This window comes from Girardinichthys multiradiatus, chromosome 21 (genome assembly GCF_021462225.1).
Source record: "Girardinichthys multiradiatus isolate DD_20200921_A chromosome 21, DD_fGirMul_XY1, whole genome shotgun sequence".
Taxonomy (NCBI): Eukaryota; Metazoa; Chordata; class Actinopteri; order Cyprinodontiformes; family Goodeidae; genus Girardinichthys; species Girardinichthys multiradiatus.
The window spans coordinates 25,055,745-25,074,727 of record NC_061813.1 but is presented as its reverse complement, the minus strand read 5'-3'; the positions used below and the strand labels follow the sequence as shown (position 1 = coordinate 25,074,727).

The 18,983-nt window shown below is 40.5% G+C and overlaps 1 protein-coding gene across 1 annotated transcript in view; it reads right to left on the bottom strand.

The window, feature by feature from the left end:
- Positions 1-18,983, bottom strand: part of vipr1b (vasoactive intestinal peptide receptor 1b) — a 64,378-nt gene that overhangs the window by 20,191 nt on the left and 25,204 nt on the right. The window contains exons 4-5 of the mRNA XM_047349182.1: positions 3,766-3,866; positions 726-823 (exon numbers count right to left, since the gene is read on the bottom strand). Of these exons, the coding sequence (XP_047205138.1) occupies positions 726-823; positions 3,766-3,866 (199 nt within the window). The remainder of the gene's footprint in view (positions 1-725; positions 824-3,765; positions 3,867-18,983) is intronic.

Sequence of the window (18,983 nt, the reverse complement as noted above, 5' to 3'; positions counted from 1 at the left end):
CTTAGGGTCAGTAATAAAGGTTTGCTGGTTAAACATTTCATCAAAGACAAAAGGCCATAATGTTCAGTTGATTTGAATGTCATCAGTATAAAGATGATAGGAAACAACAGGTTTTTTATTTTTTTACTGAAACCTCCTAGGAGATAAATATATACAATTAAAAGAATAGGTTCCAGTACAAAGCACTGCAGAAACCCACATGCTACGTAAGTTGTTCAAGACATGATTTTGATGGCAGAAACACTAACATCTGCTCAAAAAGTATGAGCAAAACCACTCTAGAGCAAGGCTAGACATGTACCAGCAGTGTCATGTAGCCTGTTAATTATGATTCTAAGATGAACAGTGTCAAAAGCAAACACTACATCAGCATTAGAAATCTCAGTTAGCTGAAATCAAAATCTCATATATCAATTAGGACTGTGTCAGTGGAGACGTGTGAAAAACCAGACTAAACAGGTTGGAAAATCTTGTGTTTTTCCTAAAAAGAGACAACTTCTTCTGCAACTTCCTTTACATGTTTTTATAAATTGAAATTTGGGAGCAGGCCTACCATTCCCAGGCATTGCCATACTTAAACTGCACTTTTTAGTAGCAGCAGGAGCTTGATAATACACCATCACACATGTAAAGCTGTCCTCATCAACAGTGTTCTCATGTTTTACTCAAAACACCAATACATTTGAGAATTGTGTGAAACTAAAGTCACTGATAGGTTTACCTACCTGAAGATGCAGAGGACCACAATAGCTGTAATCAGAGAGATGAGCGAAACACTGTGACCAATAGTGTAGCCAATCTTCACTTGCCAGAAAAACTTTCCCTTAAAATGACAAGAAATGGGGGGGGGGGGGAAATCACATAATGCAAAATGTTTAAAACCTGGACTGTATTTACACAGTTTCAATATATGTGAAAAATAATCTCCAAATCCACTTTCTCATTTTTTAAAAAGTTATTTAAAACATTTCGTGCACTGAGGACACATGAGGAATTTTTATCCTATTAAAAGCTGCTGTTAAATTTTTATTTGAAATCGAGGGTGGAAACTCTCTGTGCAAATTAACTGTCTCTGTTACCACAAAGCTTGGAGGTCCAGCTTTTCTGCCAGAGGCACCGTTCTTTCTGATCTACTGTATTCAAATGCAAGCAACCAAGTGGGAATCACACTTCACAAAAGAAAGAAAAAAATTTGCGGTTGAGAGATGATTGCTTCATTTACAGCTCAAAGTAAATAGCTACCGGGCAAGAAATGCATCTGGAGAAACATCCAAAAACACTGTTTATGTGTGCAGGTCAACGTGTTGTCCTCCATAACAACCAAGCTTCACTAAGAGGTTCAGAAATTTTTCTCTATGTTTAACCCTGCTCATCAGTCCAATTCCTTTTTTATACTAAATTTCACTGGAGTTGGAAGTGATGTTTCTTGGGCACTTCTGGGTTTTTCTGCAACATGCTAATTCCTCAATTTCTGCTGTTAAAGTGCCTTGCAAAAGTACTCGTACCCCTTAAACCTTTTCTGAGTTTGTCAAAATTGCAAAAAGTCAATTAGAATCTTATGAGGTAGATCAACACCAAAGAATGTAGAATTGTGAAGCGGAATAAAAGTGATAGTTTTCAAGATTTCTTACAGATAGCATTCCAGACATTGCTGCTTTTATTTAACACCCCTAAATAACATCTAGTGCCAGCCAATAAGTTATTTATTTGCACAATTAAACACAACAATTCACATCTGATCCACAAAGAAATAAGCAAAATGTCCAGGTAATATAAGAAAACCCTAAAAGATTTGTTATAAATCTCAACTTCAATTATAGGTGGAGATATATGAATTCTTAACTTAAAATTACAAATGGATAAACTCAAATTGATGTCATTTAATCAGACTTTAAATGCAGGTGGTGGGAGCATGTTGTGGGGATCCTTTTCTTCATCAAGGACAGGGACGTTTGAAGAGAGTAGATGTGAAGATGGATGGAGCTAAAAACAGGGCAATCCTGGAAGAAAACCAGCGGCTGTAAAAGACCTGGAGCTGACGATCATCCTCCAGCAGCACAACATCTCTACACATACAGCCAAAGCTACAAGTGGTTTCGATCAAGGTACTTTATGTGTTAAAATGTCCTAATCAAAGTCCAGGTACAATCCAAGTACAAATCAGTGTCAAGGCTTGAAAATTGATTTCCACAGATCATCTCCTTGCAAACTAAGCTTCAGCTATTTTAAAGAACCAGGGGCAAACATTTCAGTCTCTACATGAGCAAAGCTGGTAGAGATCTCCAAGGAAAGATGGTTATACATTGAGCCAAGGGCCCTGAATACAAATGCGTACCACACTTTTCCTTCCACTTCACAATGTTATGTGCTACTTTGTGCTAATCTATTTATTACATGAAATCCTGTTAAAATACCCTGAAGTTTGTGGTTATACCACAATGAAACACAATGTGAAAAGGTATATGAATGTATTAGCCACAAAGACTGGTTTATACAGTAAAAGCTCTACATTCACTGTAATTCAGAATACATTTCTTAAACAATTTTCCTCTTCTCCTCTGAAGTCTTTTTCTTTACTGAAGTCTGAAATGAGTCAGATAAGTTTAAACCATTGTAGGGTTTCTGAAACTACAGTGCTGCATCTTTCTGCCAGATCTAAAATCATTCCTGATACTTTTAAAAAGGTTAGATTTTAGCCTAAGACATGTCTTTGTTCACTATGTGTATGTGCCATTACTCTGTATGTTTTACTTCAGTCAAAAAAGAGATCAGAAGCTCTGCATCCTGTGATACACAAAGATATCAAGTATGCAGAGAGATGGACATCAAATTCCTTTTAGAGTCCCTGACTTGCTCAACCCCTGCTGAATTCCTATGTGGCATACTAATGAGGCTCTGTGTGACTCAGAGAGCAGAATGCCCAACAAGAAACCTTTTTAGTGCTCTTCCACATCTCGCCCTGCCCTACCTTCATCAACTTAGACAAGCTTAGCTCTCTCTACAGTTGAACAAATCTAAGTTGGGGCAACATTTAATGTATTTATTCTCTTCCTAACCTTTGCCCCTCTCTGAGGCATCGTGAATAACGTCTAGTTAAGCCCGACAACACAAGCGGGACTTTTTTGACTGACCCAGTCATGTCAGTATAAGTCTAATGAGTCTTGCTTCAAGGATGCAACGCTTCAGCAAACAATCAGCAGTGCCGACTTATGGCTGTATTCATTTTTAATGCAGGCAGCATATTTTGCCCTAGACAGCATGAATTGTTTAGTTTAAATTATTGTTTTGAACACACACAAATCAAAAGCAACCCACACACTCCCATGTAGTCACATCACATTTGCATCTGGTGTCACAGTTTCATTCTTTATAACATAGCAAATAAGTTACTTATTACACCAACAAAGCTAAACAAAGTTTTGGGAAAATATGTAATAAGGACAAAAAATATGGAACAGTTTTAGAAATATGTCCTGTAATAACTAAATAATGATCTATGCTAAGACTAATTCATTCTCTCCATGCAACACCCCATAACAGACAGAAATGAAATCAGATCTAAGGTACAAACTAGGACCAAGAGTCCAGCAATCAATACAGCCATCTTGCTGATAGAACTAACAACACCGATCCACAGAGCAAAGAAAAGATGCTCTCATTGAATCCTTTCTGCCACTGGCTCTTGACACGCTCCCCTGCTGCACTGTTGCATTCATTCATCACAGGACTTTAAAGTGCAGCCAAAAATGTCAGCAGCATACTCACTTCATCGCTGGTACTATTGAGATTGTATCCACAGTTCACAGCGATGTCAATTGGATGCATTTCGGTCCAGCCGTCCACTGTGCAGGTTTTGGAGAGGTTACCTGAAGATTGAGAGAGGGAGTGAATGAAAAAACAGTCAGAGCTAGTCCAGTGAGTGGATCTTTTCTTTCATCTGCACAAAAAGGATCACGATTAGTTCAACTCTGCCTGTGTAAAATGGACTTCTTGGACAACAAGAACGCTTCAGACTCATGGAGACACAACATGTATGACTGGTCCCTGCTAATAAAAGGGCTGCTTTCAAATGTACAGGGTCATATTCAGCAGAAAGTTGCTGGTCAAAGGTATTTGTATTCCTTGAGCTTTTGCACATTTTGTCATATTAAAGAGAATATGATGTATTTTATTGGGATTTTGTGATAGACTAAGACAAAGTTGTGCATAATTGTATATCTTTAAGCCTTAAACATGTAGTATGGTGTGCTGATAATATGAAAGTGGATGTTAGTGCAACCAGAAAGAGAAAGACAGTGGTGTGGAAGATAAAACCTTTGTTTTCTGACAAAAAGCATGAAGGCCAGACTAAAGTTTGCCAGAGAAAACACACACAAAGGCCACATTTGGAATAGTGTTCTTTGGATAAAAAAGTCTACATTTGGATTATTTTGTAACTAGAACAGACAACATGTTTGGTATAAAAAACAAATGCAGCACTCCAGGAAAAGAACCTCATTCCAACTGTGAAGCATGGAAGTGGAAGTGTCATGGTATGTGGATTTTTTGCTGCAGCAGGATCTGGTTAGCTCACCATCATAGAACCTAACACTACCATACATTGGAGGAAGCTTGAGGAGAATGTGAGTCCATTGGTAGGATACCTGAAAGTTTAAAAATCTAAGTTTCTGGACCACTTTAAAGCCTAGATCTTGATCTCACTGAGATGCAGTGGAGTCCTGAACTTTTGCTCAGCTAAAAAACGTGTTTGGGATTTGTTTTGCTTAATAAGTAAAAAGATTAATTTGTGTTGCTTAACTGCGATTAAATTACCTTATTTTCCAAAATTATAAAAAACTGTAATGGTTCTGTTTTAGCTGTTGGTTATCCATTCTCAGGTTTTTAGTCGCCCACATCTGGTCACAAAACTCTGCATCAACTTCTAGGTTTAATGTTAAAAATACTAAAACAGCCAGATCCAACAAAATACAATAAACAAACACCATAACCATGGTTAGCAATTTTAGTTGTTGTCATTGGTGTTCAGTATAATCATCGAGAAGAAGGAAGTTACACCAAAAAACGCTTTTGGACCAATGACCTTCATAGTTGGAAGATAATCTGTTTATGATTTACACTATCGGTCAAAGGTTTTAGAACGACTTTCTCACTTAATGGGTCTCTTTATTTTCATGACTATTTAAATTGTAGAGACAACAAACCATTAAATTTACATATGTAAAATTATTTTACAATTTTTGGTTTGCTACATAATTCCATATGTGTTCATTCACTGTTTTGATGCCTTCATTGAGAATCTATGTACAATGTAAATAGTCATAAACATAAAGAAAACCATTAAATGAGAAAGGGGTTTTCAATGGTGGTTCTATTTTTGGGATGGTTATTGTTTCTCTCCCTCTTCTTATGATTTCCTTTATTGGTTTCTGAAGTAAAATAAATAAAAGGTATGTCTTAAAAATTGTGCACACCTAAATCTACAGCTGATCTAATAAATGACTTTAAAACACAACCCAAAAAACGTTTTGTGGCCCCTGAAGTTTGAAAATATCTTCTTAGAAGAGCAGTCTGGATTTAGTAACTTCTCCACTATTAATTATAAAATAATACATCTTCCTTATCTCTATCTGTGCCCAGATTTAACTTGAATTCCTACTGGATAAGCTGTACCACAAAAGTGGGAAACCTTTGAGCTGTTATGCTTTGTTTCCATCTTCTAATCATTGGCAGAAGTCAATCTCAGAAATCAATAAGCTGATACTTTTTCACACATTGGTTGGTGTTTAAAAGTAATGTGAATTTTTATATTGTGTCCATTATTTTCTAGATGGAGATAAATGTTCCCAGGATTAATATATGTCCTCATGTTAGGGATGTCACAATACATCCAGCTCACCAGATGAGACTCATACCACTTTTTAGCTTTATCTAGTAATTTTACAGAAAATCCAGAAAAACAAAGAAACAATATACCAGGTCCAGTTCAATAGCACCTTTAAATGTTCCCAGAGTGACGACAGAATTTAGTAAAACACATTTTTTTCTGTTTTTCTCCACATTTTTGTTATAAGCTTTAAAATATCATCAGCCTTGAGAAACCTCCATTTTTACGGTGCTTGTTAAAACAGCACAGAAATAAACATGTACATGTTTTATTTTGTTTTATATTGGGGATGAATTTTGTAGGATAATAGTTTGTATAATTGTAATTACTTAATAAATTTTTTAAAACTTGCATTAATGTATTTTTTTTAACTTGCCGCCATCTTGACCAGGAGTCCAGGTTGACCCAGACATTTATTAAGGCCTCAGTAAATGTTTGTAATGTGAAAAAAAAAGTTTGAGTTTATTATAAGTATTATTAAAAATAATAATTCTACTACTAATAACAATAATGTATTTAAGTTGGTGTTGACTGTATAACACTATGAATAAAAATAATTAGATATAATTTTTTATTTTCTTTAATAACTTAAAAATTATGTATTAAATTACATCAAAGATTTGTTCAAATATCTGAAATCAACACGCTGTCTGGACCACAGAGTGACAGATAGCAAGTCAGCTTTGTGCGTGTAAACATGGCCAATTGCAGACAAATGTCATCACATGAGCTGAGGAGTGAAAATGTGCAGCAGGAGGTTTTTGAGTATCAAGATGCTCTGCTCAGTCAGAGAAAGGTCAACGTGTGATTGAAATGTCAGGTTGTCCTCGCTCTGGCTGTGCGTTAACATGATGCTTGCAAATATTACCCTGTTGTATAAAGCAAGATCATTTTTTAACACACTTTCATGGACTGTGCAGAGAACATTTAAACATGTTAATACCCGACTTTAGTCTGAGCAGGACACCTTCGGTCTTTTCAGCATATTTACTGCTCTGTTGCAGTACATTACCTAGTTGAACTCAAGGTATCTCAGTAATAGATTTGGAGATATTGTTCTAGTGACATGCACTTGCAATTTCAGTTTTAAAAATGCAATATGTCAGTAAGAATGTATAGTATGAAGAAAAGTCAGCAACATTTTTTTGACATGCATCTCAAAGAATTAGATGTGAAGAAAAAACAAAACATTAATGGATTCGATTTTTTTTTTAATGTTGATGAATTGTTGCTGATGAATCCAATCAAATCCAACAAAATGCTACAAGGTATTTTTGTCTGTTTCCAAACAGCATTGTGTTTAGTCCTGCCTTAGAAACAAACCTGCTCAAAAGTGTGTCACAAAAAACACAGTAGAAGTTTTTGTATTCAAAACAAAACTCAAAAATCCAGAGACAGTGTGAAGTTTTCAAACAAGAACTTCTGGCAGTTCAATGGTCCAAATAACAGGAAAATCTGTGAATTCCTTCATAGGCAGAACCGTCAGTACTGGCGACCCCCAGTGGTGTGTTCCTCAGTGAACCCATCTGTGAAACTATTTAAGTTTGTAGATGACACCACTGTCATTGGTCTTATCCAGGACGGTGATGAGTCTGCATACAGACAGTACTGCTGGTCCATTGGTGCTTTTCGAACCACCTGGAGCTTAACCTGCTCAAGACTGTGGAGATGACAATGGACGTTCAGAGAACTACTCCATTTTTATAATAAACTAAATACAGTGCGAAACTGACTTGTGACTGCAGTGTAGTAAAGCTAAATAGGGTTGATTTGCACTAATCAGTGATGGGGCAAAGCCTTATGATTTATTGATTTCTGGCATCTCTAATAGAGGGGATGGTTCTGACTGCTATGCCATGAGCACTGACATCAAAACCTTGGGTCTTTTAGGGTTAAAGTTTACAATATTAAATTTTACCAGCCAGACACTTCAAATATTTCTGTCACAGTATTTTCTACACTTTTTTCTTTCAATATGTTCTGTGAAAGTTAGAAACTGTACCTGTTTCCCTATATTATGTGTTGGACCACATGTTGAATATTGGACCATTTGTCATGATTTTTACAGCAGACTTAACCCACATGCAGAGACTCTCAGAGAACTTTGTAAAAGGAATACGTTTTTATTGAAAGATTGATCAGGAGCAACAGGGGCGACAAGTCTAATCTTCCTCACTGTGAAAACACAAAGAGAAAAGATAAATAGCTGAACCTCAGAAACATGAACCAACATAAACGTATCTTACTGGAGATTCCAGAAACCCGCCAGGGAGAGAATAAATGTCAGGAGAGGAGTTCAGCTTGCCATGCACAGACTAGATCAGGAAGTAGCCTTAGCCACTATGGAGGACTGGAACAGATCAGGTAGGATTCACACCTGGAACAAGTAACAAAGCAAGTTAGAGTTCGCAACAACAGATCCTTCAAAAGATATCCATGGTAAAAATCATGCAAAGATTTCAGAGCTGGCCAGAAATTACCACGGAGGCAAAAACACTCAAGCGCCGAGGTGTTGGCAACCTTCCTCTATATGCTTCCCAGCTGATGAGTAGATGCACAACACCTGTCGCCTCATGTACACTCCTACTGGCGGCACCTAGTGTCGAAAAGGTGTAAGCAGCAGGCAGCAGAACTCCAAATCCTGACACCACCTCCCCCTCAACGGCCGCCTCCTGGCGGCCCAGAAGACGCTGCTTGGTGGGACCGGAAATCCCGGATCAAAGAGGGATCAACAGTGAAGGAACCCGGAACCCAGGAGCGAACCTCCGGACCATACCCCTCCCAGTCAATGAGGTACTGATGTCCACGTCCCCATCATCGAGAGGCCACAATGCGGCGAACAGAGTAGACAGGGTGGCCCTGAAAGTCCCGTGCGGGCGGAGGGGGCAAGGCCGGAGGGCAGAGCGTGCTGGTCTGAACAGGTTTCAACTGAGAAACGTGAAAAACACGGAGACTAGGAGGCAGACGAAGGCGAACAGATGCAGGACCACGAGAGAATCAATTACATAGGGTCCGATGAACCTGGGAGAGAGCTTTCTGGACAGGGACTTGAGTGGAATGTCCCGTGCGGCGAGCCAAACCTTCTGACCAGGGAGGTAACTAGGAGCAGGCAGTCTTCGACGGTCTGCATAGCGCTTGTTTCGGGCAGCTGTCTGGTGAAGCGCCCCGCTGGCGGCGTTCCAAGCCCGTTTACATCTCCGTATGTGGTGTTGTACAGTAGGAACCGTCATGTCCTTCTCCTCCGACGGGAACAACGGAGGTTGGTATCCCAACAAAACCTCAAAAGGTGAATAACCGGTGGCTGAGGAGACATGAGAGTTGTGGGCGTATTCGATCCACCTCAAGTGGTCACTCCATTCAGCGGGGCAGGTGGACGTCACGCACCGCAGGGCCACCTCCAACTCCTGGTTAAGGCGCTCCACCTGGCCGTTGTTTGGGGATGATGACCGGAAGTTAGCGCCACCTTCGCCCCTAGGGCTTCACAGAAATGTCTCCAGACACGGGAAGTAAACTGAGGGCCCCTGTCGGACAACAGGCAACAGGGTATGCCATGCAGGCGAAAAACATGTTTGACCATCAATTTTGCAGTTTGGAGGGCCGATGGCAGCTTTCTGAGAGGAACCAGGTGGCAGACCTTCGAGAATCGGTCAATAATGGTCATAATAACAGTCATTCCGTGAGAACATGGTAGACCCGTGACGAAGTCCAAGGCCACAGGGTCGACCAGGGATGCTGAGAGGTTGAAGTAAGGCTGCAGAGGGTCGATTAGAAGACTTACTTCTAGCGCATGTGGCGCAGGCCGTCACGTACTCCTTGACGTCTTTGTGAAGGGATGGCCACCAATAGCGTCTGGTGATTGCAGCAATAGTCCTACTGACACCAGGGTGAGCGAAGAACTTGGACGAATGAAACCAGCCAATCACTCTGGATCGCACTGATGCTGGAACATAAGTCCTTCCAGGAGGTCCAGTTCCTGGCCCAGGATCATCAGGGAGAGCTCGCCGCACCAAGTCCTCTATCTCCCTGGTTAAAGAGCCCACGGTACAGCTAGGCGGCAGGATAGACTCGGTATGTTTCTCTGTATCTTCAGGTTCAAATTGACGGGATAGTGCGTCTGGTTTGATGTTCTTGGAACCTGGTCTAAAAGAAATAGACAGATTAAATCGAGAAAAGAAAAGAGACCAACGTAATTGACGTGCATTGAGACGCTTAGCTGACTGAATGTATGACAGATTTTTATGGTCTGTCCAGACCAACACAGGATGTTCAGCACCCTCCAGCCAATGCCTCCACTCTTCTAGGGCCAACTTAATGGCCAGCAACTCTCTGTCTCCAACCTGGTAGTTTCGTTCAGCAGGGGCCAGTCGACGGGAGAAAAAGGCGCATGGATGAAGCCTTCCATCCTGATCAGAAAGCTGGGAGAGCACCGCTCCCACCCCAGTATCCGAGGCGTCTACTTCCAGGGTAAACTGTTTCGTAGAATCTGGATGGATCAGAACAGGCGCTTGGGAGAACAGTCTTTTCAGCCGGGTGAAGGCGTTCTCAGCCTCCGAACCCCAGCTGAAGGTCGTCTTTGTGGATGTTAGCGCATTCAATGGGGCCGCCACCTGGCTGTAATTCCTAATAAATCTTCAGTAGAAGTTGGCAAACCCCAAGAACTGCTGCAACTTCTTCCTCGAGTCAGGTACTGGCCAGTCCATTACTGCTCGGACCTTTCCTGGGTCGGCACGAACCTGTCCCTCCTCCAGAACAAAACCCAGGAAACTGATGGTTGACTGATGGAAGTCGCACTTTTCCATCTTAACAAACAGTCTGTTTTCAAGGAGACGCTGTAGAACCTGTCTCACATGGTGGCGGTGTTCCTCTAGACTCCTGGAAAAAATTAAAATATCGTCCAGGTACACAAATACAAAAATATTCAAAAAATCTCTCAACATGTCATTGACGAGAGCTTGAAAAACTGCTGGGGCATTACTTAGGCCAAAAGGCATCACCAAGTACTCGAAATGCCCCAGAGGAGTCTTAAATGCTGTCTTCCACTCGTCTCCCTGGCGGATTCTGACTAAGTGGTAGGCATTTCTGAGGTCCAGCTTAGAGAAAACAACAGCGCCATGTACAGGCTCAAACGCAGAAGCTAGCAGAGGAAGAGGATATTTGTTTTTAACAGTAATTGCGTTCAAACCCCTGTAATCTATACAAGGGCGTAAACCTCCATCTTTTTTCCCCACAAAGAAGAAACCTGCCCCTAAAGGAGACGAAGAGGGACGAATAACCCCAGCAGCTAAAGACTCAGCAATATATTTTTCCATTACTTTTCTTTCCGGCCCGGAGATGCTGTAGAGTCAGCTGGAGGGTAAAGGGGCACCAGGAAGAAGATTAATGGCACAGTCGTATGGTCGATGAGGCGGTAGAGACAGGGCCCGAGACTTGCTAAAGACCATGTTAAGATCATGATACTCGGGGGGAACTCTGGTTAAGTCTGAGAGTTCCTCCTCCATACCTTCCTCACCAGGGGTTGTAGGACAGATGGCTGACTGTAAACATGAATCGAGACATCCCTCAGACCACGCTTCTACCCGTAATTCTGCCCAATTTATGTGGGGATTATGGCGCTGGAGCCAGGGAAAACCAAGTTCTAACGTACTCTGAGCTATGGGAAAAACAAAAAAAGATACCTCTTCTCGGTGATTACCGGACAAAACAAGCTCTAAAGGCAGTGTTTGATGAGTAATCTCATGCAGAGAAAAACCATCCAAGGCCAAAACCCGACGTGGCTGGGTCAATCTTTCTGTGGAAATCCCTTTCTTTGAAACAAAATCAAAATCAATCAAGTTCAGATCACAACCTGAGTCAACTAGGGCAGATAAAACCTCAGAGTGATGGTTCACAAACAAAGTAGCCAGTAACGTGAAGCGTGGGGTCTTACTACTGGAGGATCGGTCCGTCGTTTGCCCCATCACAGCCAACGGACCCGCCCTTTTGGCCGAACCGGACAACCGAAAATGAAATGATTGGAAGCACCACAATAGAAGCACTGGTTGGCCTCTCGACGTTGTTGTTGTTCTCCAGGCGGAAAGCTAGCTCTCCCAATCTGCATAGGTTCGGTCTCGGGGTGGCTGATTTGAGGCCCTAATGACACTGGTAACGGGGACGGAGGAAACGGAGAGGTTCGCTCCAACGCTCTCCCGGAGCGATTCCTCCTCCTTTCCCGTAGGCGAGAATCAATGCGGATAGCTAAATCAATGTACTTATCTAATTCTTCTGGTTCATCTACAAGGACTAGTTTGTCCTTCATGGGCTCGTTCAAAGACTGGAAAAACGCTGCCTTTATCGTGTTTGCGTTCCAGCCTGAGGATACAGCTAATGTACGTTTCTGCTGTTTCAACACCCACAATTTGCGGGCAATACAGGACTGATCTGAAGCTACATCAAATCTGTTTAAACTCCTTAATGAAATCCTCATATGACAACCCGAAACCAGTGCAGTTGGAAAACCTTGCCTCCGCCCATCGGAGCGCCCTTCCAGTTAACAAACTCAAAACATAAGAAATCTTACCCTCATCATGCGAAAAAGCTTGAGTTGACCGGTTAAACACCAACCTATACTGAAGTAAAAAACCACGACATCCACCCATCTCTCCGGAAAACCTCTCAGGATGAGGAGAAGAAACTTCTCGAAAAGGTGGTGGATGTTGGGCCTCCAGTGGCTCAGCAGCACCCCCAATGGGTGAGGCAGACTCAGAACTACAAGCACCTTGAAACAGTGCTGCCAAAAGCTCCAGCTGCTGGTTTGTTTGCAGCTGTCTATCTAGGAGGGTTTGCAGAGTAGAACTGTGCGTATGAATTTGCTGACTATGTTCAGCTAAAGTTCTCTGAAGGTTCTCCGCTGGGTTAGGCTGGCCTGAGTGTTCTGTCATGATTTTTACAGCAGACTTAACCCACATGCAGAGACTCTCAGAGAACTTTGTAAAAGGAATAAGTTTTTATTGAAAGATTGATCAGGAACAACAGGAGCAACGAGTCTAATCTTCCTTACTGTGAAAACACAAAGAGAAAAGATAAATAGCTGAACCTCAGAAACATGAACCAACATAAACGTATCTTACTGGAGATTCCAGAAACCCGCCAGGGAGAGAATAAATGTCAGGAAAGGAGTTCAGCTTGCCATGCACAGATTAGATCAGGAAGTAGCCTTAGCCACTATGGAGGACTGGAAAAGATCAGGTAGGATTCACACCTGGAACAGGTAACAAAGCAAGTTAGAGTTCGCAACAACAGATCCTTCAAAAGATATCCATGGTAAAAATCATGCAAAGATTTCAGAGCTGGCCAGAAATTACCACGGAGGCAAAAACACTCAGGCGCCGAGGTGTTGGCAACCTTCCTCTATATGCTTCCCAGCTGATGGGTAGATGCACAACACCTGTCGCCTCATGTACACTCCTACTGGCAGCACCTAGTGTCGAAAAGGTGTAAGCAGCAGGCAGCAGAACTCCAAATCCTGACGCCATTTGCACGTTGCTGGATGCTACCAGGCCATTTGGCGTCATCGACCATTTTGTATCCCAGGATAGCCGCTACTACGAATCCCAGCGGCCACCGCGGCTGACATGACGGGGCGTCCCAAGTCTGACGTCACGGAAAGCATAAATGAAAGTGGCACCTTTAAAGCTTTGCTTTTCACGCTGGAAACAGGACCAGTAACTGAAGTGCATCTCTGGAGAAGAAGAGGTCCCGCGTGGATTCTTCATTTATTCTCCTTCGTTGGCCAACGAAAAATTCATGAAAGAAGTTTCTGGAATGAGAAGGCCAGAAATTTCACTTTGTCGATCAAAGATGTGAGTTTAACACGCAACCAAAAACCATGGAGTTTCAACTCTCCCTCCTTGTTTTGTACTAGTCGACTGCTGACGGCCAGATCATATTTTTCCTTTTCGCCAAGGAGGCCAAAAGATGGAGATTGACCACTTTCTTGGAGTATCCGCGGATGCGTGGAACTCTTCAATCCCTTTTTTTTTCTCTCACTCGCTGCCCCAGAAGGAAGACTTCAACAAGTAAAATCCACCTTTTATTTTTATTTCTTTTTTAGGAATATCGTGGGCAGGGTAGAGGAGGTTTTAATGCGATGTAGAATCGCCACTTATAGTCTAATGTGTTCTGAATTGTATGTGCATGCCATTGTTCTTTTGAAATGTGATTACTCTTGTTTTCTGAGGCCGCCGAGTCTCGCAAGATTGTACTTTTACTGTGCGAACACCTGAGAGCAGGTGCGCTGTGAAACTGGACCGCTATAATAACCTTATGGTGAAAATCAACTATTTTCTTTGTCTTCAACTTCATGTTTTATGAGTTGGCGCCAAAGGTTTTATAACCCTTTGTGTTCTGTAACATCCCCAGCGGTGGGGGAAGGTTTATGACTGTGCATCTCACTGAGCTACACTTTCTGGTGGGCTGCACTCCCAAAGCTTCGTTCCACACCATATTCCCTAGTCATGTTATCACTTTTGCCATAACTGCTGGTTGATCGCATACACACCCAGTGCTGTTTTGCTTTATTTTATTTAGTTAGATATTTTACCCTTTTGTGTAGAACTTTGCATGTTTGAGTAGGTGAAGATTATTGGATAGAAGAGTTGATTGTATCAGATGGTTGATTCAGTAAAGATTCACGTAGATAAAGAGAAGTCGTTTGTGTTTATTTTGTGCAAGTGTGATTTGTCAGTCAAAAAAAGGTTAAAGTTCCACACGTTTCGGCAGGAACGGTTGATTAAACAGTGACATCTCTGGTAATAGTTATCAATTATTACTGAGTATTTAACGGTTGTAGTTATCAAAGGCGTTGAGCCACAATTACAACACCAGAAGACATCTCTGGTCTTGATTCATAAATGAGGATTTTTGGTCAAGAAATAACATTTTTTAAATTATGATTTTTAATTATAATTATTGATAAATATTAATTAATCAATAATTATAATCCCAACATATGCAACCATGATGCCAGTTCCTCTTGTAAACGTCCAAGTGGTCTTGATCAAATGTCTTTCAAAGGCTTTTTTTGTCTGCTTTCTTACCTATTTTATTACCTATTTTCTGTCTGATCCTTTTACCTATCAAAGAATTTTGTCTTGTGTGTTTAAAAATGGAGGTAAAGCAGAAAGAAACTGTTGGGCATTTTCACAAAGGTATTTGAGGGTGTGCGCCTGAGATGGCATTTTCTTCTAATTCTGAACTGAGATGCAATGGAAGATTTGTTCCTAAAATGACATTTCCCAGCAAACTGCCTGTCTTTGCGCTGATGTCGTTTGGCAATATTTGAATGAGTGACTATGTATGCACATAGGGAAAAACCTGCCTATAATGATTTATTTAAATCACAACTAGAGCAAATGGTGTGGCATTCTCAAAGATCAGAGTTGTTTTCATCACTCAGATTGCTGAGATGTTCACAAGTCATTTTTTCCAAGTCCAACTTCAATTCAATTCAATTCAATTCAAAAATACTTTATTAATCCCAAAGGGAAATTAAATGTTGTTGTAGCTCATATTATGCAGGTTTCCTCAAAGAGCCGTTGTAGATGCTGATGGCTGTGGGCAGGAAGGATCTCCTGTAGCGCTCCGTCTTACAGCAGATCTGAAGAAGCCTCTGACTAAAGACACTCTGTTGTTGTAGGACAATATCATGAAGAGGATGCTCAGAGTTCTCCATAATGTTCTTCATTTTATGAAGAATCCTTCTTTGCACAATGATCTCCAGAGGTTCCAGAGGAGTCCCCAGAACAGAGCCAGCCTTTTTTATCAGCTTGTTGAGCTTTTTTTAAGACTTAAGTGTTAAATCTATTCTGTGTGTTTTTGACAGTTTGCAAGCAACAAAGTTAATAAAAACCCGATTTAAAATTGCTTATGTGCTAAAGCTGCAAAGCCATGGTGTGGTTGGTTCACACTGCTTTGTGCTCAAACACACATATTTAAGATCTTGTGTTTATGATTACTTTTGATTGGGTTTGGACGCATCTTGATACTTTCAAAGTGTCTAATTCCACAGATCCATGCATCTTAATGTAAAGTGCCACAGCTGCTCAGAATAATATTTGTCATGTGTGCCAAAATAAAGCTTTCTTTCTATAAAAGCCGGTGTGTGTACAGGAATAGGTTGGTTTTGTTTTCAGTTTTGTTTTTGCATGTTTTTATTCACACTGACTGACCCCTTCAGCTCTTCGACCCACCACTTGTTTGGTATTCCACAGAAAGCCAACTCAAGCTGTTTATTTGCTCTGCATACTGCAGGTATGCTCTGTTTGTTATTCATCAGCAGCTTTGCCCTTACAGCAGCACAACTATGTTACTTGAACCAAGCTGGCCATTCAGTTATTGCAAAATCATTTAAGAAGCTCTTTACAGTATGGATGCAGAAAAGCAAACTTTCAATTACTGGTAGATCCTAACGTATTTAAAAAATGACAACTTTCTCTAAATTTTAGAGATAATTTGGGTTTTAGCTCTAAAATGTTAAATTGCAAACACATCTTCAAGGATTACATTAACTAATTTTCTTATTTCACCTTACCTCAGTCAAGCGGTTTTAGATAGAATATGCAAATATTTTACTTCAAGGTCATTCCACAACTTAGAAGAGATTAGATAAGGCTTTTTCTCAGATGCCATTTCAAATTTAGCTGCAAAGGTTTGTCCTCAGGTAACCCAGTTATCAGTTTCTCAAACAAATCCTCACTCCCCATGGTACTTACTATTGGGTACACTTTGTCAAACTCCATAATCCCCTGGAAAGATAGCTTTCTAACAGGTGCATTTTGTAATTTGGAACCCAAGGTCTCTGCTACAGAAAAACAACGTCGGCTAAATCAGAAATATGACTCATTGTCTGATGCGACACAGTTGTGGTACATTTTTGACAAATTACTGTTTTGAAATGTGAGAAAAACCATAAAAATATGCACAGCAAATTAGTTTTCTCATTACAGTCGCTTTAGGCATTTACAAAATTTCAAACCTTTTCATTAATTTATGAAAGTCTCCGTGTATTTTTGTTAACACTTGTGCTTCAATACAGAAAAGAGGAGCCAATAAATTTTGAAAAATATTCCCCTATTTACACACAGAATGTTCAATTACACAAAGAGCCATGGCTTTTAATAAAAAATTATCTGTATAAAACTGAAAGACTTATTTTACTTTAAAATGACATAGAAACAACAGTTGATATTTTTAACGGAATTAAAATTTTAAACCTCTTTCATATTGAATGGGTTTTAAAACTTTAATAATTATGTCCCAGTGGGAACATGTGACAACTGAGGTAAAGTGACTCGAAACCTAAAAAGGTATCAAACTTTGAATGAATTTCGCATACCTCCATGTTTACTTGCCGTTGGAGAGAAAGGAGCAGGAAGGAAAGGAGAAAGGGCTTCACTCAGAAGCCGTTATTTCTTATTGGTTACAATCCCACCAATCCTTTTAATATTATGGGTTTGAAAACCGATAAACGGCTTTGGTGTTTACCATCGATAAGCTTCATTAAAGTCCACATTTCAATGAATGAGCACCAGAAACTGAAAAAACAAATCAAAACACAAGACCTAAAATCAATTAGAAAATGAAAAAAAAACTATGTTCGTTTTTGGTAAAGGTACCTTGTGAACATTTCCTTTTAGAAAGTGGTCGATGTAAAATCAGTTAAACGGATTTAACAAAAACTTCCTTTGCGATTTTATTAATTATCATCATGTCGTAGGAGGTTACAGTTTCCACAGAGGTCAAGCCTTTCGGGAAATGATATCAACGCATTACATTTTGTTAGAGCAGTTTTTATTCTCTGCAGGAGAGAAATTCCACCCGGCCACCACCCATGCTCAGCCTCCTGAACTCTGTCCCATACATAATTCAATCTGAAAAGACTCACAAAGAGAGGGATGGCAATTAGAAAAGTTTTAATGATGAGAAATTACATGGTTATTTCTTTGGCGCTTGGACCTGGGAGGAAGACATGAATGCTGAGAATGACTTGAGCAAAATGATTATTTGTAAGGCTTAGATTTAAATATGTCTTCCACTGGTGGTGGATTGGCAGCCTGGAAGCCAGGAGTAGATGTGAAGGAAGATGGTGGAGGTGGGGTGGAGGAGGGATGAGCTCAGCTGACAAGCGAAGATGAACACTGCAGAAGGTCCTTTAAAAGCAAGGGGTCGGAAGGTGATTGGATGGAGAATCAGACGGACAGGATGCTGATTGGAAGGCCGGGAGACGCACAGAAGAGTCATTGGAAGGTGGAGGCGGTGAAGGTGAGTCTTTCATTCTGAATTTTCGTCAAAACTCCATTAAACATAGCAGGGTGATTTTTAACCACAACAAGACAAATTGTATCAAAAGATGGGAATAGTATAAACCAGAGACCATATTTTTTCCAACAAAGTGCATGCTCAGGGCCACATTCATACAAAAACTGCCTCTTTTGATAATCTAATTTTGACCTGGCACCTGCTGTGGATGTGATGAGGCATCGGCTAACTGCCCTGGTTCCAGTATAAGGTTCCTGCAGTAGAAAGAGTAGAAGTTAGATTGTAGCACCCCTCCCCATTCCAATGCTAAAATCCAACAGTCTGCTGGCTGAAAGTTTGCTACAGCACGTCTCTTCCCTCGCTTTCAAAAAAGATAAATTTGACTGTTACAAAATGGCTTCTGGCTGCAAAACACCGGCCATCATGGTGAGGAAATTAACAGCACCACTAATCACTCAAAGGTAACACTATTTTAGAAGAGCAGCATGCCTGGTGAGCAGGTCAAAGCAGGCTGGCCAACTTAGCAGATAGCTTTCCTAATTAACCAGCTAATATCAACTTGTTATGAACCCCGTGTTCCTCTACACAAAGCAGAACAGTAAAAAGTTTGAATAGTCTGCGCAGTAAGAACTTCAGCAGGTGTTAATTCTATATTTCTGCTTATATTCATGTAACAAAATAAAATTTCCAATAGATTATATTATAGATGACATTACTATGACTTAATCAATGCAGATATATTTGAAGTTATTATTTAAGATGATGTCTTTAAATATTATCTAAAACAAAATCTTACTGACAAAAG